Raw genomic sequence first — 24,797 nt, 5'->3', positions numbered from 1 at the left:
CCTATGAAAGGAAGATTTGAGATTAGTCTGTAGTTGCTCAATACAGTGTAATCCAAGTTGCTCTTTTTAAGGAGGGGCTTAACAACTGCAGTTTTAAGGGACTTTGGAAAAGTCCCAGAGTTAAATGATGAATTTACCACCTCTAGGAGATCTGCTTCTAAACAGTTAAAGACACTTTTGAAAAAAGATGTTGGGAGTGTGTCAAGGGCGCAGGTTGATGTTTTAAGATGCTTAACTGTTTCTTCCAAAATTTTACCATCAACTGCTTCGAAATCAGACAACGTAACTGTGTTGTGGTCTGACTTGTCTGACCCCTCCGTTGCTCAAGGATGTGCTGATCACCTTTCTGATATTATTGATTTTCTCAGAGAAGAAGTTAGCAAACTCACTACATTTGCTGTCTGAGAGCATTTCACTTGGAATGTGACAGTACTCATTTTTCACTTAAGTCAGTGAGGCAGCAGTCAAAATGTATATGCGCTCTTTGTCACCCCTACAGCTGGTAGCGCCCTAGGCGACCAGCTAGTTTGTCTATGACTAGAAACAGCCCTGGGGCCGGTGCCAATCTATACCACCCCTAGACACAACCCTGCTACTAAATTTAGAACTGAAGCATGTTGAGGAGGTCACATGAACAGAGTAGTAGTCCACTGAAAACAGATGAGAAACTGGAGCCTGATGCCAGATAAACTGAGCATTGAAATGAGCAGTTGTTTGTTTCTGTACTATAGATTTTTCCTTGTATTGTGATTGATAAACTACAGTAATACTGAACCTTCATTTACAACCAGTATCCTTGAACTGCTTACTTATTGTTTTGTGGCTATATTTAATTTTGTACATTTCACATGAACTTATTTCAAATCAATATCCTGAAGTCTTTGTGTGTTTCATTAAATGTATTTATCCAAACTCTCAATGGCTTCCTCTTTAGAGTATTTTCTCCATTCATCTGGAATCTTTCCGCTCCCCTCATAGGTTTTCTTGTAGTACTCTTCCAGATTCTTCTGAAATTTGCACACAAACCATTTCCAGTACGGCAGCTCAGAGAGATCAGGAGTGATGCTCCACTGAGCATATTTAGGACCTCCTTTTCTGTATTCCTTCCACAGACACTTAACATCTGATTCATCTGGATAAAATGATAGATCACTGGCTACTGCTGATGTACAGATGTTGATAGATAGGTTTGTTGTGTTTCTGTAATGCCACCCATTCAGTCCAACATTACGGTGGAAAGGGACACTGTGATCTCCATCATGGTTTTCTATGGTGTTGGTGCAGATGGCAGCACAGAAAGGACACTGAACCCAACAACACCGACAGAAATGATCAATCAGAATCTCATCTGGTCTGTCTGTGTTGTTCAGCTTCAGTAGAAATGTTTCTTTAATGAATTTACTGCGGATGTAAAATATTACATCTGGAATCTCTTTTATTATCACATCTTCTAGGACAGTGGTATCAACATCACTAAAATTCACTCCAGTGAGGTCACTTACAGAGAAAACCAGAACATCAGAGAGCAGATGTGTGAAATGAGTCAACCATGAATGAAGATCTCCATTGATCTCTTGAATGTGTTTGGTGGACTCTTGTGCTGCGTTTGTGATCTTCTTCTGCAGTTGTGTAATGTTAGTTTTCATCTTAGGTTGAAGACTATCATGAAACCTTTCAGTGATGTACTGACTGACTTCACCTCTGATGAAACTTTTAAAGTGATCTCTGGGATTCTGAATGTAGATTATGTAGGTTGTAAAATTCCCTTTATTTGCCAGTGTCTTCAGGATGTGTTTCTCCAGATTTGATCTGTTTCCATTCAGTGATTCACAGTTTGTCTTCATTTCATCTGCTAAATCTCTGGCAGTTTTCTTGTAGACATTCTGCTCAATGGTCTCTTTAAGTTTATTACAAATAAATTCAGCAGTAATGGCAGCTGATGTTGCTCCTTGACAGTATTTCTGGAAAATCTTGTAATACTCTTCTTTCTTCCTTTTGGAATACAGAACAGGATCATTTGCTTCTCTGAATAATCTGTGTTGATCAGTAAATGTCTTGTTTGCTCTCTGACAAATGCAAACTACCAAATCCCTGAAGAATTCTCTCTTGAACACATATTTCACTTTTGGCTTTCTTTCATGATCTGTTATTTTTGTCTTTATGTAATACATGAGTTGTTGAATGCAGCTGATGTTGTAGCCCATCTTTGCAATGTTATATGACTGAATCATTTTATCTGTGTCATCAGCAATTTCATTGATTAAGCTTCTTATCTGAACTTCATCTTCTGGTAATAAAACAACAAGACCAAGTATATTTTTAGCTCCTTTGTAGGCATTTTTTAAAGGTCCCATAACTCCACTGGATCTCTTTAACTGTACATAATCTGAATAACTCGGCACAGAGAGCATATTAATGTACTCACTGCTTATTTTCTTATGGTCTACAGGGAGACTTCCATATGTGATTCTGATGAGATCTGTCACATCATTTAATATGTCAATGTTTTTAACTGGAGGAGTGTCTCTGATGATTTTATCAACCTGCTCTTTCCAAAAGGAATCAAACTCTTTTTTCATGATATTTTCATCATTTGCTTTGTCTTTTAGTTTCATGGCAAGTTCTTTGCTCTTTTCAAACAGACTGTTTTCATGTTGTGTCCTCTGAGCATCAATCTTTTTCTTCATCTCTCGCTGCTGAAGAACCTGACTTAATTTCTTCTTTGTCTCCCTCACAATGTTTTCCTGAAGCTCTTTGATTTTTATTTCAAATGAAGTTTTCCACTGATTCAGTATTCCTGCATCTCTGTCTTTCTCAAAGAATTCTGACATTGACTTTTTCACTTCTTCACTTTTTACCTGAAGTTCTCTTTGAAGATCAGTTTCTTTAACTTCATGAACTGCTTCATTTTCAATTCTGTTGTGTAGTTTGTTTTCAATTTCCAGCATTGCACTTCGAAGACTCCAGCTCCACTTGCTGTATTCTGTCTCTATTCTTCTGTAAGTTGCAATTTCCAGTGAATTTCTGAAGCTGAACACAAACTGTTCATTCAGCAAAGCCTCCCAGAGATCTTCAATATGTCCTTTTAGGTCTGTCAGCATTATACCATTTGATTTTGAAGCATGTGTTAAAATAGATTTTTTCAGATCCAGAACATTCTCACAGTAGTTTGGGTTTGGTGGCGCCATCGGTGGGCTTCCCTCCCACAGCTGTGAAAAATATTTCACATCTTTCTGTACATCAAATGCAATGACATCACTGAAATATCCTGCATCACTGACTTCTACTTTAGCAGCGAGTTTTGTCATCTCATCCAGTGTCTCCTGCAGTCGTCTTCTTCCCTCCATGTTTTTATCTCCAGCTGTGACGTCTGAAACGTTCTGATGTACAAACATACAGCTGGGATTCAGTCTCACCTCCTTCATCCTCATGAAGGCCTGGACAACAATCTGGAGAATATCTTGCATCTCAGATGGGTTTTCTCCAAAGATGTTGATCAATGTCAGATTTCCAAGACCAACAACAAATGTGGCCAATTCATTATCATGATTTCTTGTAGATCTTCCACCCAGTTCTGGTGCACGAAGACCCTCAGTATCAACAACCAGAATATAATCAAACTTCAGCTGTTGTTTCATCTCCTCTGATACTCTGATCAGCTGCATGAAAGCTCCTCTGGTACATCGACCAGCACTGACAGAAAACTGAAGACCAAACATGGCATTGAGTAAAGTGGATTTACCAGAGCTCTGAATCCCTAAAACTGACAGCACAAAAACTCTCTGATCTCCCAGATTCTGGATGATTTGATCTAAAACAGCTTTAATCCAGATGAGAGGAACATGAGCAGCATCTCCATCCATCAGCTCCAGTGGAAATCCAGAGATCATCATCTCTGCTGCAAGACTCGGGAGATCAGAGAAATTGTTTATCTTCACAGATGACCATGATTCATAGATCTGACCGATCTCTCTCACAATGTCATCCAAACCAAACATTGTTTTATTGATTTGTTCTGATATTTTCTCAAGCTCTGTTTGCTTAATCTGTAGTTGGTCTTGTTTATCTTGCATTTTTTGCAAAGCAGAAACTTTATTCCATGTCACATCATACTTCTTGCGAAGTTCACAAAGCTTTTTAGAAGTAAAGTCATCCAACAGATTTATTATGAATGTCAGAAAATACTTTTTGTCACTGATTTTAAGTGATCGCAGTGCTTCAAAATGTATTTTCATAAACTCACTCGATCCTTGTGCCATTTGTTTTTCTCTTATTTCTCTCATCAGTTTCAGTTTGGTGCTTTTATCTTCTTCTAGATTTTCTCCTCTTAGATGATGAAGCTCTTTGTTTATTTTACACCAGTCGTGCCACAGTTTCCCCTGACAGGGCAGATTTGTTTCTTTAACTGTTGATGGATCTTTATCATGCAGTAATCTCATCATCTGGAGCGCCGCCTCTTTTCCTCTCTGACACTCTTCATTATTCTCATCTACTTGAATTCCTGTGTGTTTGGCCACATCTTCCAGTTTAAAAGTCTTCTTGTGCTGTTTCAGACTTAATCTGATTGTCTCTCTTATCTCATTAGATAGATCAGATTGATTTTTGTTCAAAAGACCAAAGATGAATTTTCCATCAGTCAGTTTAGTTTTATCACAGTCATTGTCTGTAAGCAGACAAATAAGAGGCTGAGGAGATCTGAAGAGTGACTTCACCAAACTCTTATACTGGTTCTTCTGTCCAAAATCAGATAAGAAGAGGACATTGACTGAAGACATACTGGTTAAAATCTCATATTGTTTCTCATGGTCTCCTGCATCACCATGAAGATTACAGAAGGCAACACAGTCAGTAAATGTATCTGTGTTTCTTCCAGATGGACAGTACCAGGCGATCTCCACCACTCCATCCATCAGTAGTCTGGTTCTGCTGCTTCCTGAGCAGTTTCTGTGGAAGAACGTGTTGTGTTTCTCATTGATCAAACTGTTTATCAGCTGAGACTTTGATGAAGACAAAGAGCCAAACCTGAAGAACGACACCATTGGAGTTTCTGCTTTGTACACAGGCTGGACTTTACTGATGATCTCATTGTGATTATTTCTCATCTTCCAGCTCTTGTTGATTTGTCTGAATGTCCAGAGAGGAAACTCAATCTGTTGTGTGAATGGATGAGGAACAAGCAGAGGAAGAGCAAACTGACACTGTGAGAGTTTAGTGACCATCAGCTGCTTTAGGAAACTATCAGCACAATGAAACACAGCCATCTGAACATCCATCACATGAATATCAAAGTCAACTTCAGGGTTGTAGTTTGCAGGTGTTTGTTGATCTTCTCTGTGTTTTATGTGAGTTTCTCTTGCTCTGTAGTTCATGTTCAACAGTTTATGTAGGAATGAGTTCACAAGTTCAGTTTCTTTCTGTGGCTCCTGAGACTGAAGTGAAGACTTTGTGATTTTGAGAAAATCTTCTGTTCTCAGTTTATCTTGATGTCTGTTTGTTAAATTTAATCTTCTGAAGAGTTTGCTGATCTTTGGTTCAATTATCTGTAAATAGATACATGAATATATAAATATATATTAAACAATATATTAAACATATATTATTAATATATTATTATATTTGTTTTGTTTTGGCACTGAATATTCAAATACACAATAAAAGTAGGAAGAAACATTTCTTATCTAGAATAAGTGAGTTTTGAGTTTTAAGTAAATTATAAAGAATTTATTTAATTTGTTTTATTTTGCTGTTAATTACAAATAAATAAGGGACGCCTGCCGCAGCAGGTCCACACACCTTAGGGCCACAATGACCACAGTCCCGATGGCGTGCTAGTGGTGGTATATTATAACTTAAAACATGTTTTCATAAAAATATTAAGATTGATACCAATGGACATTATAATACGAATGAAAATCAGTGTGAACAGATGCACTCAGTCTCTCAATATCACAACTGGTGGTCATATTGAATACACAGCTATGACAATAATTAACATAGGCCAACAAAGTGTGACTGAGACCACAAAAAATAAGTTTTTGGAGGAACTTGTGAGATGTGAACCATATTTTATTAACTTATTAAAATAACAAATCCATAACTTTTCTTAACCATAACAAGGACTCTCAAGTCTCACGCATTCACTAACGCATTTCAGTCAGCTCACACACCACACCATAAGTTACGCATGTAACTGTGGATCTGTGAGATCGAGGGATCACTACGGTCTAAAAATTAATGATTAGGCTTCGTTCTGCCTATCAATGAGACCATACGTCAACAAGGTCATGTCTATGACCTCCAGAAGCAGAATGACCCGCGTTTTTAAATAACAGAGAATGCTCCTGTCTCAGTCTCCTACCTTGAGCGCCTCAGAATGGTCAGAGCAACAAGGATAGGGACGGTCATCTCTTGGTCTCACAGATCCAGTTACATGCGTAACTTACAATCTGTTTCGACCTCACTCTGACCATCACTACGGTCTAAAATGGATGACACATACCAACAGAGTCACGAGGAACCCAGGATCAATTAATACCTCGCTCGGTCATGGACATGAAGGCAGCGTTGCCGACCGAAGCTGGGCGAGTCGCGTCCATCCTGTACAATTTAGTAAAAGTGCATGGCGTATACCTTGAAGCTGCTGCACAGATATCAGCTGGTGTCACAACCTTGAGGGCAGCCCAAGACGTAGCCACACTCCTGGTAGAGTGGGCCCTTGTACCTGGAGGGACCGGTATCACCTGAGCCCTAAAAGCGTGGGAAATAACCTCCACCAGCCAATGAGACACCCTCTGTTTGGAAAGTGGCAGTCCCTGCCTTGCCGCCCCATAACGGACAAACAGTTGTGAGTGCAGCAAAACAGCTGCTGGTCACATGAACGCTTGTGCTTACGTGCATGCCAACTTGAGAGGGACAGCTGGTCAGGGGAGCGCCGCCTCCCGCTCCAATCTTCACACACCTGGCTGGCCCTGCGCCGTCGCTCATCCCTGGAGAGGTCGCAGGCCGCACTGCAGGGATTGTCCATGTCCTCCAGCATGTGGGCAGCTGGGAGTGGGAAGAAAGAGCTGCATCCACCTGGCCCCTGGAATCATGATCATCTGGGCTCAGTGTCTTCTGTGGAGCCGCCAGGGTGATGGCTAGAGCGTTACCCGTACAGTCCGCTCGAGCTGATGCATTAAAAAAATGAGTGGCCGGACGGTCCGTCTTGGCACACTCTTTACAAGGGCACCTTGGATCAGAGGATACACAGGAAAAGCCCAGGGATGTCAATGCAGCCATTGATGACTCAACTGGTGGCATGTTCCCCAGTCCAGTCTCAACTGGGTAACTGGCTGTTGCCAGCTGGCGGCAACCTGCATTAACTTGGGGGCGTTTCGACATCATACCCCATGATGACCTCAGCATTGCAGCATAGTCATCCACCACAGGCATAGAAGGTGGTGGGTCAGGCCAAGAAATGCCCTCCCAAACACCTCCAGCAGGAGCTGAGGTAGGTGTAGGTGCCTAAATGGGACTAAATGCCCCTTCCTGGAACTCATGGAGGCGCTTCAGATCCTGCAGTAGTGGGAAGCCATTGCAGCAACACAGAAGCTTAAGTTTAATCTCTGGGGCCCTCCTTGAGCAATCTGATAGGTGTTACGGTGGCCCGCACCAGCGCACAAATGCACTTAGCGGTCACACACTAGCCCCACCAGCTGCGAACAGAGGTATAGGGCGTGGCACGGGAACAATGCCACAGCCTGCACCAGCGTGTAAACGCACCTAGCAGGCTGATATAGTGAACAGGAAAAAACACAATAAACAACAAGGCTGCTACAATGTAATGTGGGACAAAACAGTACCACAAATTAAATAATTTGAAAAAAGATTAGCGCTAGCGGCAGACAGGCACACAAGATTTCCGGCTGCGAACAGCAGTAAATACCAACACAGGTATGACAGTGGCCCACACTAGCGCGCAGACACACTTAGTGGGCTCGCACAAAGCCCACGGCTGCAAACAGCGGTATAGGCACACGAAAAACAACTCAAATTACCCGGAAATCTATCACATATAAAGTTTAAACTAAAGGGCTATATAACCTGAAAATAACAAGTCAAATACACAAACCACAACAATTCTCGGGGGCACAAGGCACCCGCACCGTTTAGGTAACGAATTAGTGGAATGCAATAAGGAAATAATCAGGAAGTTTTACATGAATACGTAGTCTCTTACTTACGATCTCATAGGAGTGGATCAAGGTGAGAGACTGAACTGGGAGCATTCTCTGCTATTTATAAACGCAGGTCGTTCTGCTTCCAGAGGTCATGGACATGATTTTGTTGACATATGGTTCTCGGTGATGGGCAGAAGAAGGTGATCATTCCTTTTTAGACCGTAGTGATGGTCAGAGTGAGGGCGAAACAGATCTTGTATTTCTCACGCTGAGGAGAGACTTATAACTTTTCCTGTTATATACAATTAATGACTGAGGAGCAGGGAAGTTCTCTTTCAAGTTCATAGCTGTCTCGAGTTTTTCTTGTGCTCCTCTGATGTCATTCACTTGGATGCTACACACTGAGAGAAAGAAGAGCAAGATCCGATAAATGAAACCTGAAACAAACCAATCAAACCAACGATAGGACAGGGCAGAATAGGACGTGCCTTCACCAAGCGTGCCGCACAAGCCCTGAAAAGTGAAGCCAAAACTTCTTGATCGCCCCCCAGTGACTGGTCCCAGTAAAGATTATAAACCCCGTCTCCCCCATGTTATTCAATGGGACTTGAGATCAACTAAAAATTTAATTACACTTCAATTATCACTTCAATTACTTGAGCAGGACTGGTCCCAAAATAGCTACTGCGCAGACTCAAGACCCAGGATGTCAGCGCCGTATCAAGATACTGGCAGCTTCATTTTTCACCAATGGAAGAGGTGAACGGCGTCGTCCATCTTTTTTTTGTTTTCACACAGTGCGGGTGGGGTGATTTGCATGGGATGCTGAATAATGTTGACCTATGTACAATACGGGACAAATCGCGTCTCCTATCAAATCAATAGACATTTTGCCTGTAAATTCGAGACAATTCTGTATTTTGGAGAGTGGCAACCCTCCAGCAGCACGCAATTTATTAATTTTTTTATTACACGATAATTGCTTTTCCTCAATTATTTTGTTTTTGTGATTGTTTAAATAAAAAATTGAAAATCAAAAACAATTAATTTACACAGCCCTACTTACCAGATGACATGAGTCTGTTTGAGAGCAGATTTTAATTCTCTCTATTTCTCTTCTTTTGTCTTCTTCATACTCCTCTGATTTTACTCTCATGAGTTTATCTTCACACTGTTGTTCAATCAGATGAATTTTATCTTCATAAATCTTTCTTTCTTCTTCTCTCAGATGTTTCTCATTCTGGATTTTTTCTTCAAGCATCTTCTGTTTTTCTCTCCAGTTTTGTTTTTCTTCCTCTCTCCTCCTTTCATCATCTTGCATCTGTTTCTGTGTTTTTCTCTCTATTTCTTTAATCTTTTCTCTGTATTTTTCTTCTCTGTTTTTCTTCTTAACTTCATGTTTCTGTCTTTCTTCCTCCACCATCTTCTTCATCCTCTCTATCTCTGTGCTATATTTACTAACAATTAACTGGTGTTCTTCTCTTTCTCTTTCGGTCCTTTCTTTTTCTCTTTTTTCATACTGGTCCAACAACATTTCTTCTTTATCTTTTCTTTTCTGATCTTCTTCTTCTTTTCTTAGTTTTTCATCTTGTTTTTCTTTCTCATATCTTTCCCGGTCTCTTCTCATCTCATCTTCCATTTGTGTTTTTTGCTTCTTTATTTCTCTTTTATATCTTTCTTCTTTCTCCCTAAACTCATCTTCTCTTCTCTTTCTCTCTCTCTCATGATTCTGTCGTTCATTCTCTCGTGTATTCATGAGTTGTTTGTCATATGTTATCTGGAGATCTTTCTTTTCTTTCTTTATTTCCTCAATTTCATTCTTTAATGTCTCTCTTTCTCTTCTCATCTCATCTTCCATCTGTCTCTTTTGCTCCATTATTTCTCTTTTATATCTTTCTTCTGTCTCTCTAAACTCATCTTCTCTTCTCTTTCTCTCTGTCTCATGATTCTGTCGTTCAGTCTCTATTGTATTCATCAGTTTGTCTATTTGTGTTGTATATTTGATCTGGAGATCTTTATTTTCTTTCTTTATTTCCTCAATTTCATTTTTTAATGTCTCTCGTTCTCTTCTCATCTCGTCTCGCAGCTGTTTTTCTTGCTCCATCATTTCTCTTTTATATCTTTCTTCTGTTTCCCTAAACTCATCTTCTCTTCTCTTTCTCTCTCTTTCATGATTCTGTCGTTCATTTTCTCTTGTACAATTCAAATTGTCTACTTGTGTCATATATTTGTTTTGCAGATCTTTGTTTTCTTTCTTTATTTCCTTAATTTCATTGTTTAATGTCTCTCGTTCTCTTCTCATCTCGTCTCGCAGCTGTTTTTCTTGCTCCTTCATTTCTCTTTTATATCTTTCTTCTGTCTCTGTAAATTCATCATCTCTTTTCTGTCTCTCTTGCTCATGTTTTTGTTTTTCTTCCTCCATCATCACCTTCACTCTCTTTATCTCCTCTTCTTTCTCTCTGCTCAGTTGTTCAATTTTCTCCATCAGTATCTTTATTTGTTGTTCTTGTTTTTCTCGCTCCATCTCTCTGAATATTTTAGATGAGTAATAACTCCCTCCATTTGCTTTCACCATGTCGTCTATTTTCTCCAGTAAAGCAGAAACTTGTGTGTGATCTTTATTTTTATTATTAAACACATGATATCTGTTTCCACACTGTTCAATAAGATTCTTTAAGGCAGATTTTGAGTTTCCCAAGTACTCTTCAATGGTTTCATTTTTAAGATCATCTCCTCTGGTGAAGAGCACAATGGTGTACATTAAAGAGTTTTTACCAAAAGTCTCTTGAATGATCTTCACTGATTCTTCCTCCTCTTTTGTGAAGCGTTGAGCTAAACTCAGTACAATAATAAACACATGAGGTCCTGGCAGTGTCATTGAGATACAGTTGGTCATTTCTCTCTGAATCTCTTCATGACTCAGTTCAGTATCAAACAGTCCTGGAGTATCAATCACAGTGATGCTTCTGCTGTTAACTTCAGCTGTTTCTCTCTGACACTCTTTAGTAATGGACCACTGTGATGCGGCTGATTTAAATGCTTTTCTCCCTAAGATTGTGTTTCCTGTTGCACTTTTCCCAACTCCAGTTTTTCCCAGCAGGACAATCCTCACATCATCTGAACCATCTCTTATATCTGCAAAATAAAAAAACTGCATTATATATAAAATATACCAATAAGACAACAAACTGCATCAGTTATAATGCAAATTGAATCCAACTTAAATGTTTAATTGTATAGCACAGAGGTTCTCAACTCTGGCCCTCGAGATCCACTTTCCTGCAGAGTTTAGCTTTAGCCCTGATCAAACACACCTGAGCAAGGTAATCAAGATCTTCAGGATTACCAGAAAATTGCAAGCAGGTGAGTTTGATCAGGGTTAGAGCTAAACTCTGCAGGAAAGTGGATCTCAAGGGCCAGAGTTGAGAACCTCTGGTATAGCACAAAGAAAATATTTACAGTAAAACATAATATTATAGAAAATTTCTCAAAAAAAAAAAAAAATCTTTGTAGGCTAGGCCTGATTTTAAATGTGCTAGGTGACATTGACATCTTGTAAAAGCATCAATATTGACTAAACTATCAAGTGGTGTTCGCTCATACCCAGGGTTTCCCCATGCTGCCTTGCGCGCACATTTATTCACGCTGCAAGTCTAGCATGGAAACTACAGCCGTTTTTTTGCCCCTGAAATAGGGAACCAATCACAGAACGAGGAGGGGGCAGCAAGACGATGACAATGTCTTTGCGACACACCGAAGCCGTTTTGTTGTTTGTTACAACAGATGTGAAGTTACTTTTTAACTCTTTCCCCGCCATTGACGAGTTATCTCGTCAATCTGCAATACCGCTATTATCCACCAGGTTTTGCTATTCCGCAACTTATAAAGCCCGGAAGTATTGCCCTAGGGCAAACAGCTGTATGTCCGTGTATGTTTTAAAGATCGCTCTGCATCTGATCTCTATCAAAAGTCCTTCACAAAAATGGAATTATCTCTGCTTTTTGCTCAAAATTTGATGTTTTTGATGAAACCTACACATATTTGAGAGGTGATAAAAACAGAACACATGAAGGTAGAATGAAACGGATCTTTTTGTTTGAAAGCAGAGGGTCTGGTCTTTTAATTCATATATTGTATTATATATTTAAAAAGGAGCATTTTCTGGAAGGCATTAAACTTTTGTGAAAATCATGAAAAATGCTGGTGGTGAAAGAGTTAATGCAGCCTTAGACAGTGTTCTAAGTAGTTTTGAACGCAAGTTTATTTAAAAAAGAGCAACTTTTGGCATTAAACAATTTCATATTCAAGAAGGATGTTTGTATATGGCAAGACATGATAACCACAGAGTTTTATAGGAACAACCTGCTATAGGCATTGTCGTCGACGAAGTACAATTAACTTATAAATGGTATTTATTAATACCATATTTGTCATTATGCCTGTACTGTGGTTGTCACAGTGCCACTTAAATGTGTTGCTTTTCAATACAATATACAGCTACCGGTTTAGTTGCATATAGCTTTCAGTTGTGTCCAAACAAACCCATAAAAGTCGTTTACGTTTGAATTGATGTCGCTCGTCCCTTGACCGGGGAAGAAGCCCTGGGCCTGGGGCGTGCCCTGACCCGGGTTATTCCCGGAGCTGAGCTGAATGTACATAGTGAGGCTAAGGGGTGGAGGTGGGTTTGCGATAATTCCGGAGAATGATGGTAAGGAGTCTTAATTATTTATAGAGCTGGTACTAAGTTGTTGTGTTGATTAGTGATTGATAACCAGCCGTGTTCATTGATTAATGATCGAGAGCCAGCCGTGCTCATTGATTAGTGCTCGAGAGCCAGCCGTGTTCATTGACTGATCGGCTCTTCCCAAACCTTGTTTATAAAACATAATTTAATGAGTTCGCCTCACTGACAATTAAGTGGGCCTGCTGATATGCGTGAGTGGCGTGCTGTCCCGGTGCGAGGGTTCCAAGCTCGGAAAAAAAAAAGAGTTTGGAATGTTCATCCCTTGACCTGGAAAGGAGCCCCGGGCCTGGGGCGTGTCCTGACCCGGGTTATCCCCAAAATAAGCAGGTGGTGCAGGACAACTGCCTGATCAACAATTCCCCAAAGAAGGCTGGCTTGAGAAGCGAGGTGCTGGCCCTGTCCAGGGAAAAGTGGGTAGACATTTGAAAAGGCAGCTCTAGAGAGCGGGCATTGGTACAAAGTGATGTGAAGAGACAGGTTGAAGCGGTGAATTCTGAACAAGGAACGAAACCAAAAAAGGCTAACACGAACATGACGTCTAGGGTTTGGGCAGTATATACTGAGTAGTAGCCTTTAGCTAGAAATTTTGACAGAATTTCTAGGGTTATGGGTAGTCTAGGGTCCGAGCTCTTGGGTTGGGTTTTTTCAATGCCTTTTAAAAGCATGGTGGGGATTTGTGATGGCAGAAGGTCTTTGAGTGGATGATTTATGGGAATATTAGTGTTGAATAGGGAGGCACTGATGGGTGAAGATCCGCTTCTGGTGCCAGCTGCCTGAATTTCTTCTTCTGCCTGCACTTCAATTACTGAATAACCACAAGCCAATAAATGTTGCTCCTTTACCATAGACATTTTCATAAAAGGTTGTAACATTTACATATATTAATTCTACTTGCTTAAATTCCCTGAGTGATCAGATATTAAACAATTCCGAAAAATCTACAATCTACCCTTATTAAGTTTAAAAATCATTTGAAAAGTGACTGGTGTGTCTTAGATGTGCTTGTGTGTAACTGTACCAAGTTATATATTAGTTTCTATAGACCCTTTTACTGTTTGTTCACAATAATGACGTGGCAGCATATGCGCGCACATTTAGGCAACGGAAGTATGGCAAGAATCAGCAATGAAGCAACACAGAAAGAAAAAGTTATTTTAAAAAGTTGACTTTATCAACTTTTTCAACACAGCTACCAGATCTGTGTACTATTGTGGAGTGGATAGAAGACGTTAGCAGATGGCCAAAAATTAAGTTTTCCAGAAACATATATACGTATATTAGTATATTATATTAGTGCAACCAAACGCAACAACCAGCCATTTTGATGCTAGGAAACCGTTTTAATAAACTTGGGGAATGGGGAATAACACCACTTCTGTTGCCTCAATGCGAGCGCAGCTAGGGTGATGACCAGATAGACTTCATTTTACTGCATGCTTTTGTTAAAAACATGCGCACATACTATTTTTAGAGTTTTTGCATGTTAACAACAAACACGAAACCTTTACGTTGAGTAAAAGGGGTCATATGATTATTTTGTGTATTGCTCCGGTCTGGGACTACAAACGCTATGTTGATCGGGTTTTAGTGTATTTGCTGGTTGTTTTGGACATGCTGTCCCATACGGAAATGTAATATATGTGAATATATTAAATATCCCTATATGAAATATATGGTAATATAAAGTAGAAACATATATGTACATATATGTACAACCATATATATGACACCTATTCGAAAATGGAACAATTTCATATATTGACATATATATCTATCCCATACAAATATATGTCTATGTGTGCAAAAAACATACATAGACATATATGTCATCTATATAATTATTTATATATGTGACATACATGACTTCACATATATGGCTAATATATGTTGCATACATATACTTATCATGCATCATAAAATAATTAAATTTGAACCGTGGTTTTTATCTACTTTTTGCATGTTTCAGACCACAGGTAGGATGTACAACCCATTCACACAACTTAACACAGAAACACAATTTATTATTTGTAATGTACCTGATGAATCCAGTCGGGCCTCAAACCCGGGTCCTCGCGCTGAAAGTCACCTCCACTATCCACTGATCCACCCAGCCGTTGGATGGGAGGGGCTAACAACTTAAGCTATTTGTGTGTTACTGAAGTAGGTGCTGTTTAGCTTGTATTTTACAGTGTTCGTTTTATTATTCCTCCTGTTTTTATTTTATGCAGGGGTACACAGTGCAAATTTAACCCTTTGTGCATTGTTCAAATTTAATACATCCACTAAATTAAACATCTGTAAAAATGTATCAGATTATTTTTTTTACTTTTTTTGCATAAATTTGTTAGTCAGTACTGATCAAAACTACCACATTTTTACAAAAATTCCATGATTTTAAGTTTAACTCTTTAATTGCCAGGTTCATAAGTGGATTTGGGGAAAATCTAAATGACAAATTTTCAATACAAAAAGTGATTGTAGACTGGATTTTTTTTAACCTTTTTGTAGTCTTGGGCGTGTCAAATATAAAGTAAAAACATTGGCTTTTGATTATTGTTTTCTTCCTCATTTATTGTTAGTGGCTATTTTTGCCCCATTGACTTCCATTATAACCACATTTTTTGATTGCAGAGCAATGACACCTTGTTATCATGCATTTTTGAATGTTGGTGGTTTTTACTTTTGCAAAGAGGTCAAATTTGTCATTTTTACTGTTGATCACCATGTGGCACCATTAACCCTTTAGTAGACCTGTGCTGTGCAGAGCTTAATTTCTAGCTTGTACATTGAGTAATATGGGGGCGGTTTTCCGGACAGGGATTATCTTAATCCAGGACTAGGCCTTAGTTTAATTAGGAAATATAACTAGTTTTAACAAACATGCCTTACTAAAAACATTACCTGTATGCATTTTGAGGCAAAACAAAGGGCCCTGATGTATTTTAAGATATGTCAGTGCAAGTTGTTTTCAGTTTGGACAGCTCTTAAAAATGTTTTAGTCTAGGACTAGTCTAATCCCTGTCTGGGAAACCGCCCCATGGAGTATAACTCCATAATAAAAGTATAGTATTGTGTGTGTATTTGTGTGCATACATGTGTGCGAGTGTGTTTTAAAATCATCCTGATCCAGTAATAGGCTACTTTATGACTTTATGATCTGGTAAATTGACACAATCACATGAATTTTTGCAGTGTTTATCGCATATTGAGACAGATAAGAGACTGCTTTCATCTCTAATGAATATAACCTTATAATAACCATGTTTTCTGCAGGTTGATTTAGCCTAAATATTATAACTAAAACTATAGTGCACAATAGTAGGCCAATGTAGTATATAGTATGGTTAAAAATAAGTTTGAAAAGTTTAGCATACTATAGTATAAAGCATATAGTGGGGATTGTCAGTGGAATGTACACACTCAGAAAAAAGTACAAATGCTACTGAGGTGGTTTTTAAAAAAGTAACTTACACCCTATTTGTGTGTGGTATTAGTATAATTAAATGTACATATTAGTACTATACCACATGAACCAACATGTATTCATATCTGTACCTAGTGACAGCTTTTCTTCTGAGACTGCAGTTTACTAAAATAACTAGTATTTTTTCACATGGTTTATTATATTTTGATTATAGTGAGACAATGATACATTTGTGGTTAATATGGTTTAACTACAAAACCATAGTTAATTGTTATGAAAGCTAGATAATGTTGGTGAGTTTTTTTTAAGCTTGCAATAGAAAAATGAATGACACAGAAGAGCTTTTCACTCTGGAAATAGTTAACGCCGTGTTATTCTAAACACCGGGTTAACGGATTCCTGGGTTATCTTCGCTTCACACTATTAATACTTAGTCAGGGGTTAAGAGATAACCCTGGGTATTCATAATCTGACATTTCACACTGTGCATTCCTAAACCCTACCCCTACGATCACTAACCATGGTTTTACTATAGTTAAAACCAAAAACCATGGTTCCTGTATTAAAACCATGGTTCTCTCTAAACCCCACTTTTAACCCTAGGTTAAGGAGCATTTCACTTTCACACTTGTAATTTAGAAGCAGGGTTATCCCTGAAATTAACCCAGGGTTATGAAATACTCCTCGGAAGCACGGTTAGCCCTGTTTTTGTGGGATTAACCCTGCATTGCGGTGCCAAATGCATGCAGTTTGAAACTAGGCAGGGTTATAATGTTATGACCCTAATTTTTAAACAATATATTTACAGACCTATATAGGCTATGTTGTTTTAGAAATCTAGACATAAAACATATTGATATCATATGGTTGGAGCATACAGTATCATGTAAAAATCCATCTTATATGGTTGTAAAATACAAACCCAAAAGAATTCAAACATATACATATTTTAAATATATGTATTTAAATACATTTTAATATGAGTATTCCATATAGGTTTAAAACATATATCTTCATATATCAAGAGTATCTATATATGTTATATTATTATATGTATTTATATACATTTTAATATGAGTATTTCATATAGGTTTAAAACATATATCTCATATATCAAGAGTATTTATATATGTGATATTAATATATGTATTTATATACATTTTAATATGAGTATTTCATATATGAAGATATATGTTTTAAACCTATATCAAGAGTATCTATATATGTGATATTAATATATGTATTTATGTACATTTTAATATGAGTATTTCATATATGTTTTAAACCTATATATTCATATATCCAGAGGATCTATATATGTGATATTAATATACTGCATATATATGTAACATATATGCCAAGATCGGTTTTGATATAGGGACATATATGTCATATGTTACATTTCCGTATGGGGTTAAACGGGGACATTTCCGGGGACAGCTTCAGTCGGAGACAGAACACCAAAAAACGGGACTGTCCCCGGAAAACAGGGACGTCTGGTCACCTTATCATGTAAGTCAACCGACCCGCACACTTTAAGAGCTAAAGCATATATATCCAATACAAAAGTAATCCCCCATAACTCCGTGTGACATATTGACGTCTTGTGAAGCAAATCATCAGTTTTTGCAAGAAACTGAACATTATTTACAACACTATTAGCGTGAATGCCAAAGCAGGAAGCGTGCTTTCCGTTTGAGGCGATCTATTCTTCTACTGGTGTGGGGTTTGGTGGCTGTTAACTATGGATGTTGGTCTCTCTGCGCCACCTACAGAGCGGGAGCGTGAAGCGCACTTCCTGCTTGGCAAAAGCTCTGCATTAACGCTGAAAAATATTTATATATATATATATATATATATATATATATATATTTGAATCTCAAAACTGAAAATCGAATGTCAACCCACGGAACGAATATTCGAATATTTGAATATTCGAATATTCGAATCTTACCTATTCGAGCCTCAATCTGATGCAGAAAATGCAGATGACCAAGCTGATCGATTAACTTTGCCAGCACGACTTGTTTACGATTTTAGGATACTATGAAAACATAAAACCATGTCTGCATTTGTGATTGCAAAAACGACAAACAACAAGCGTTGCTCTACACTGCTCAAACCTTGCATTCTGAATACTCAGTAGCAAATTCTTTAAAGGCTCAACATCAGTTTGCAAACACACTTGAGACAATTTGTTACTGTATGACTCAAGCCAACCTCAGCCAGCCACTTTCATTCCCTTCAGACGCCAGGGCATTTTTGAGAGTGAACTAAAGAACAGAGCGATCGGAATTATGAAAATGTGCATCAAGTCCACGTCGACTCATTATGGAAGAAAACTGTTGTCTACAATCCTTACTTTGCAGATCAGTGACATGTTCTAACACACATATCAAAAGAAATGTAAAATAGAGGCGTGTGCAGCAGGGACTTATATTGACAAAACACGTGATGCACATGGTTTACATGATGCAACAAACACATATTTTTAAAACACAAGCAACACATATGACATTCTGAACACGTATTTTAAATTTGCACCCCTCGGAGGTGTCACCACCGCCACTGCAATTACCATAAAAGGACATTGTATAAAGGTATTTTTTAACATGAAGTGCCCTATTTTAATGATCTAAGCACATTGTTTAAAGCGCACAGCGCACCGTCTAAACGGGCGTGTCCAAATCCACTTCTGCTAATTTGCGTCGACGTGCAAACACATATGCAGTATCCATGCGTGTAACCACAGGTGCAGCGCAACCGTCAATGAAGAAGCAGCTTGGCAAGTTTAACTCACAAGAAGAAGAAACAGCAGATTGTTGTGTATGTTTGGGAAGACCAGCAGTTATTGAAGTAAATAAACAGCGGTAATCAACTTGGTCGCAAACCCGAAATACCTATGATGCAGTTTTTAACCTGATGGGAGGGGTTTTAGTGGACCAATCACAGTGCTTGCGTCTGCCTTGAACTGATGCACTGTTAAAAATTTGGCGAGGTACACGTCAGGCAGAAATTATGGATAACCTACAGCTTAGCTACAGCGTAATTCAAATATGCAAACTGAATCAGTGTCATGTTTTGGTTGCATAATGTCTTACTGTTATTGTAGTTCCTGGACATTTTAAATGTAACCTGACTAAAGACAAAATCCAATGTTATGATTTAATAGTAGTGATTGCTGAGTGGTTTTGACAAATGTAAATAAAACTTACCCAAGATGTTCCTTTGAACAACAATTTCTGACGTTCCTTCGTCCACTGACATTCTTTCCTCCACTGACGTTTTTTTGTCCACTGACGTTTTTTCATCCACTGACGTTGTTTTGTCCACTGATGTTTTTTCGTCCCCTGACGTTGTTTCGTCCCCTGACATTGTTTTGTCCACTGATGTTTTTTCTTCCCCGGGCAGTTTTTTGTCCACTGACGTTTTTTCGTGCACTGACATTTTATCTTCCACTGACGTTTTTTCGTCCACTGAGGTTCTTTCCTCCACTGACGTTTTTTCGTCCACTGACGTTTTTTCGTCCACTGACATTCTTTCCTCCACTGACGTTCTTTCCTCCACCGAGGTTTCTTCATTCACTGACGTTTTTTTGTCCACTGACGTTTTGTTATCCACTGATGTTTTTTCGTTCACTGACGTTTTTTCGTCCACTGATGTTTTTTCATTCCCTGACGTTGTTTCGACCACTGACGTTTTTTTGTCCCCTGACGTTTTTTCATCCACAGACGTTCTTTCCTCTATTGACATTTTCTCATCCAAAGATATTCCTTCATTCACTGACATTCCTTCATCCACTGATGTTCTTTCGTCCGCTAATCTTCCTTTATTCACTGATGCCTCATACAAGTCACAGATAAGAAATGTGTCCTCTTCATCCTCAAGTATCTCCTCAATCCTTTGAAATATCTCAGAGTGGCATTCTGATTTTCTTTCATCAAACTGAAGATGTCCACCTCCACATTCCTGTATTAACTGATGAAAAGAGTTACTTCTGTGTTCTTCACTCTCTCTCTCTTCATCTGTCAGCACTATGGTGCGTTTACTCGCTTGTTCACTGAATTTCTCCAGCACATATTTCACTCTGTTTCTGTCCTCTTCACTGAAGTCATGATGTTGTAGTATGAGGATGATGACATGAGGTCCAGGAGCAGACAGAGACAAACACTCTTTCACTTCATGACTGATCTGATGGTCTGTGAGGTTTAGCTGAAACAGGTGAGTATTATTGATGACTGTGATGTCTTTGTCCTCCAGTTTTCCTCTGACTCTCTCAGTGTGCTGCTCAACATCATCTGGAGGATCTTCATTCTCAAATGCTGATCTTCTCAAAATGACGTTTCCAACTCTGCTGTTTTCTGATGCACTCTTCCCCAGAAGAATAATCCTCAAATCACTCACTGGAGCAGAGAACACATCATTTAAGTCTAGAAATAATTTGAAAATTAATTCTTGTGTCTTTATAAAGTTTGTTTTTTGTATATTTGCCAGGTTATAATGGGTTTTCATACCACTTACTTTAAAAAGTTTGTTGTTATACAACAAATCATTTATTAGACTTACTGTCAGGGCGATCACCAAATGGAGTCTGCCTTTGTGTGCTAACTGCATCTAAAATAAAGCAAACATTACTTATTACTTACTATTTTCCAAGATAGAGCAGGGGAAAATGCTATAATATCTGGCCCTAGAAAGACCGCACTCACAGCAGACTATACTATTGTGTTATCTGTATATAGAGTCTATAGACAGGTAAAAATGAGAACCTGTTTGACAAGGTCCAGACTCAGTAGACACGCCCTCATTTAGAGATAGGCAGACCCATGAAGAAGGATCGTCTTCACAATCTGTGATCAAAACACAAGTCAGAAGTACAGTTATGTTCCTGGAGCTGCTGCTGTTTCACAAAATGGCAGCAAACCACTATCAAACCAGCATGGACCAGCATGGGAATTATGCTGGTCTATGCTGGTTTGATGCTGGTTTAGCTGGTGGTCACCAGCATACCGGCACCAAAACACAACATATGCTGGTCTTGCTGGTATGACCAAGCATGGGATGCTGGTGCTAGTGCTGGTTTGGTGCTCGTTTAGCTGAGGCTGATGCTGGTTTGGTGCTGCTTTAGCTGGTGTTCACTAGCAAACCAGCACCAAAACACAACATATGCTGGTCTTGCTGATATGCTGGTTTTTCCAGGAGGGGTGGCACTCAAGCACAGTAAACTGAGGAGAATTGTCTTATTTTTGGGGTGCCCTGCTGAAAAACATCATAGACCAACATTATTCCTATGCTGGTCCATGCTGGTTTGGTGCTGGTTTAGCTGGTGGTCATGCTGTTTTTTCCAGCAGGGTGCTGTTCAACATGCACAACGCAATGTATTTATATAGTCATAAGTACTAATGCCTATTTCAAGTCTATGTCCTAATATATTTCTTTAAAATAATAAATGTCTTTAACGTATGTCTTTAAAGTATTATGCAAATTGTTTAAGCTCAAAATTAATCAATGGTATTGTTCAGTATAGAAAGGACTTGTTTATGTTTCCTACAGTATAAATCATTAAACTCAGCACAATAATATCACACAAGCATATGACTATATATGACACTATATATGATTATTCAGATTATTTTAAATAAACATTACAGGAAGTAATTAATATATTGTAATTAATTAATATATGCCTAATTAATATATTCAAGATCTAAATAATGTTCTGCAAATAACGAACATGACATCTAAAAACGTTTCTTTTACATTTTTTCTCAATTGTTTCACTTCATTTCCAAAGTTTTATTCAATCACAAATTCTCTCTTATGCCACTTTAGTGTTGTCACACTCTTCAAAAGCAGTGCTTCAATTTACAATTCGCTGCATGTTGCATGCTTATTTTTCTCAAATGCATGGTCTTTGTGGTCTATACATGTCAGATTAACAAACCACACGAGAGCTGTTCAGACTACATAAGCTTGCAATAAGCTTAACTTCCGTTGGAACAATGGTTTCAGGAAACACAAATCATTGAACTATGCTGTAATGATGACATTTGTGAACATACTGTATAGTTGATTAATAATACTTTTGGGAAACGCACCCCTGGACTGTCAAACTAGTTAGATTTTACCAAATTTGAACAAATATTAAACATCATTATCATCACTTGCTGAGAAACCAAACCACAACAGCAGATGAAATTGCAATGCTATCTGGCCCTCTAAAAAAACGATTTGTTGGCTGAACAACCATAACTTATTAAAGTAATTAGATTAAAGGCGGAGTCCACGATGTTTGAAAAATGCTTTGGAAAAGGAGACGGGCCGACTACCAAAACACACTTATAGCCAATCAGCAGTAAGGAGCTTGTCTACTAACCGACATCCTTGCTGGGTTGCGTATGTGTGGGGCGGGTCCATCAACAGAAGGTCTAGATTCTATTGGGGTAGGGGCGTGTTTGTTTAGGTGATTTCAAATATCAACATTGGCTTTCAAACATCGTGGACTCCGCCTTTAAACATGAAAAACTTACTATTTATAACTTTTCAACCTCTACTTAACATATTTAGTATGTGTAACACAAAAATTTAAGTTACTAGGTGAACTTAAATGTATACAAAAATAAAATGAAAAAACATAAGTAATGAAAACTACTATAACAATTGCATCAAAATTAAGTAAATCTAGCATAACATTTTAAGTAACTATAGAGCCACGTGATTTCCCATGATGCCTTTCCAGCCAAAAATTATGACATCTGTCGTAGCCATTTTGTGAAGCACATGCCCTGTAAAAAATCCAACTTCAAAATGTCCTTTTAACAAAAAACAAAGTTTTTCTTGTTGAAGGGCATCAATTCATTAATTTGTGTTCACTGAATGAAATAAGCATAATATCATTTGTTGACTGGAGTTTTAAGTTTTTGTCCAATTTGTTTACCCAACTTGCCAAACTGAGTAATCTAAACAAGCAATTAAAAAAAAACAATGGTCTGAATAGTTCCCAGCATGGATTGCGACATGTCCTCTTCTTTGGTTAATATTTACTCAAAAAGATGACTGTTTTAATGTTTGTTGGCTTTATTCATGTTGATATGATGTTTGTTATATGTTGTATTTAGAGTTATTTTGAAAAAAATATGTTTGTTCATTGTTACCATGATTGAGAAGTGTGTGCTCAGTGTAGATGGCAACACAGTGGGTTAGCGCGCATCATTGTTTCCTCACAGCTAAAAGGTCTCTGATTCAAGCAAGAGCTAAGTCAGACAAAGACTTTGTTCAGGAGACCTTTCTGTGTACACTCCCACAGTCCAAAACATGCAGGTTAGCTGAATTGGGTATACTAAATTGCTCCAACTTCACTCTAAAAAATGATGTGTTGGATTTACTTAAAATATATATGCATTATTTTTGCATCACACTTTTTAAGTAATCCCAACTTGGAATAATTTTACTTAAAATAGTAACAGTATGCGTTATTATTTGTGTAATCTACATTCTTCTGCACTGTAATTGTTTTGCAATGTTTTACTGTACACCACTCAACTGTAAATGTGTTAGTAATGTAAGTTACAAATATCTGTCCTGTCTAAGCGCCTGAGACTGAAACTCGTACTTCAAACAATCACAAAATGGCTGACTGTTTTCCCTCAAATTTATTATAGCACATGTCACATGTAGATGTTTGCTAAAGATCAGTGTAAAAACATTGGATAAAGGTCTTAAAATCTGTTTTACATACATTCTAAATCAAAAAATGTCTTGCAGATGTCTTCAATATGCCTACATTTTTTAGAAACGTCTCAAATATGTATTGCAGATGAGAAACAATCAAAAATACATCTTGCAGATGTAAACGCAGACATCAAAAAGACGTCTCTGAGATGTATCTGCTATCAGGGTAAAATTATTACGTTATGAAAGATATCACAGCTGCTTGCATATGTTTTAACTGCAATCATTAACATGTTGTGCTAATAAATATACACTTCCTGTAGTAAAGAGGCTTGAGAGACCCATACGGCAAAAAATACATTTCTCTAGCCAAAAATATTTTTTAAATACATGCTAAATATGGTTAAACATGTTAAACACGGATAAAGAAATATAACTTAAACTAAACCAAGTAAACCAATGAATATACAGCAAAATGAAACATATATTTATATTTACCCAAACTTGACGCCATTTCATCTTCAATAAAGTAACCTTGAACCGTTATCTTGTTGAGGTGAACCTCTAAAAGAGAAACTGACTCTCACACAGTGTTCACTGCTCTCTACTTCCTGAGCAGGGAGGGGATATACGCTTAAGTGGGCTTAGTGATTCTGGCTTTGTCCAAACGCATAAACTTGCTGTATTTACACTTACAAATGTTGACTACTTACATTTTCCTGTATTTGGCCCAAGTGTTATAGTGGGTGTGAACATCCCAAATATCACTTTTAAATTTAAATAATTGGCTACTCAATAC

The 24,797-nt window shown here is 38.1% G+C and overlaps 1 protein-coding gene across 2 annotated transcripts; it reads right to left on the bottom strand.

Annotated features, from left to right (window-relative positions):
• Positions 1-888: 888 nt before the first annotated feature.
• On the bottom strand, positions 889-24,589 carry LOC129430549 (interferon-induced very large GTPase 1-like). Of its 2 annotated transcripts, none has more exons than XM_055187862.2 (3): positions 24,497-24,571; positions 9,226-11,294; positions 889-5,540 (listed from the first exon to the last, which is right to left on the bottom strand). In XM_055187862.2, exons 1-3 carry the CDS (start codon positions 24,510-24,512, stop codon positions 894-896), a joined length of 6,732 nt encoding a protein of 2,243 aa, XP_055043837.2. In that variant the 5' UTR covers positions 24,513-24,571; the 3' UTR covers positions 889-893. The 2 variants fall into 2 exon arrangements, 1 of the variants encoding a protein (XP_055043837.2); XR_012372996.1 differs by lacking the exons at positions 889-5,540; positions 9,226-11,294 and adding exons at positions 20,865-20,941; positions 21,097-21,177 and having other exon boundaries at positions 24,497-24,589.
• Positions 24,590-24,797: the final 208 nt, after the last annotated feature.

Source organism: Misgurnus anguillicaudatus, chromosome 13 (genome assembly GCF_027580225.2).
Source record: "Misgurnus anguillicaudatus chromosome 13, ASM2758022v2, whole genome shotgun sequence".
Lineage (NCBI taxonomy): Eukaryota > Metazoa > Chordata > Actinopteri > Cypriniformes > Cobitidae > Misgurnus > Misgurnus anguillicaudatus.
Note: the sequence above shows the minus strand (reverse complement) of the source record. Positions and strands in the feature narration are given on the sequence as shown.

What these genes read in the sequence shown, in the direction of transcription:
- LOC129430549 (XM_055187862.2), bottom strand. An exon ending in AAACAGACTCATGTCATCTG is followed by an intron (nt 5,541 to 9,225) that starts GTAAGTAGGGCT and finishes ATCTATTTACAG; the next exon opens with ATAATTGAACCAAAGATCAG.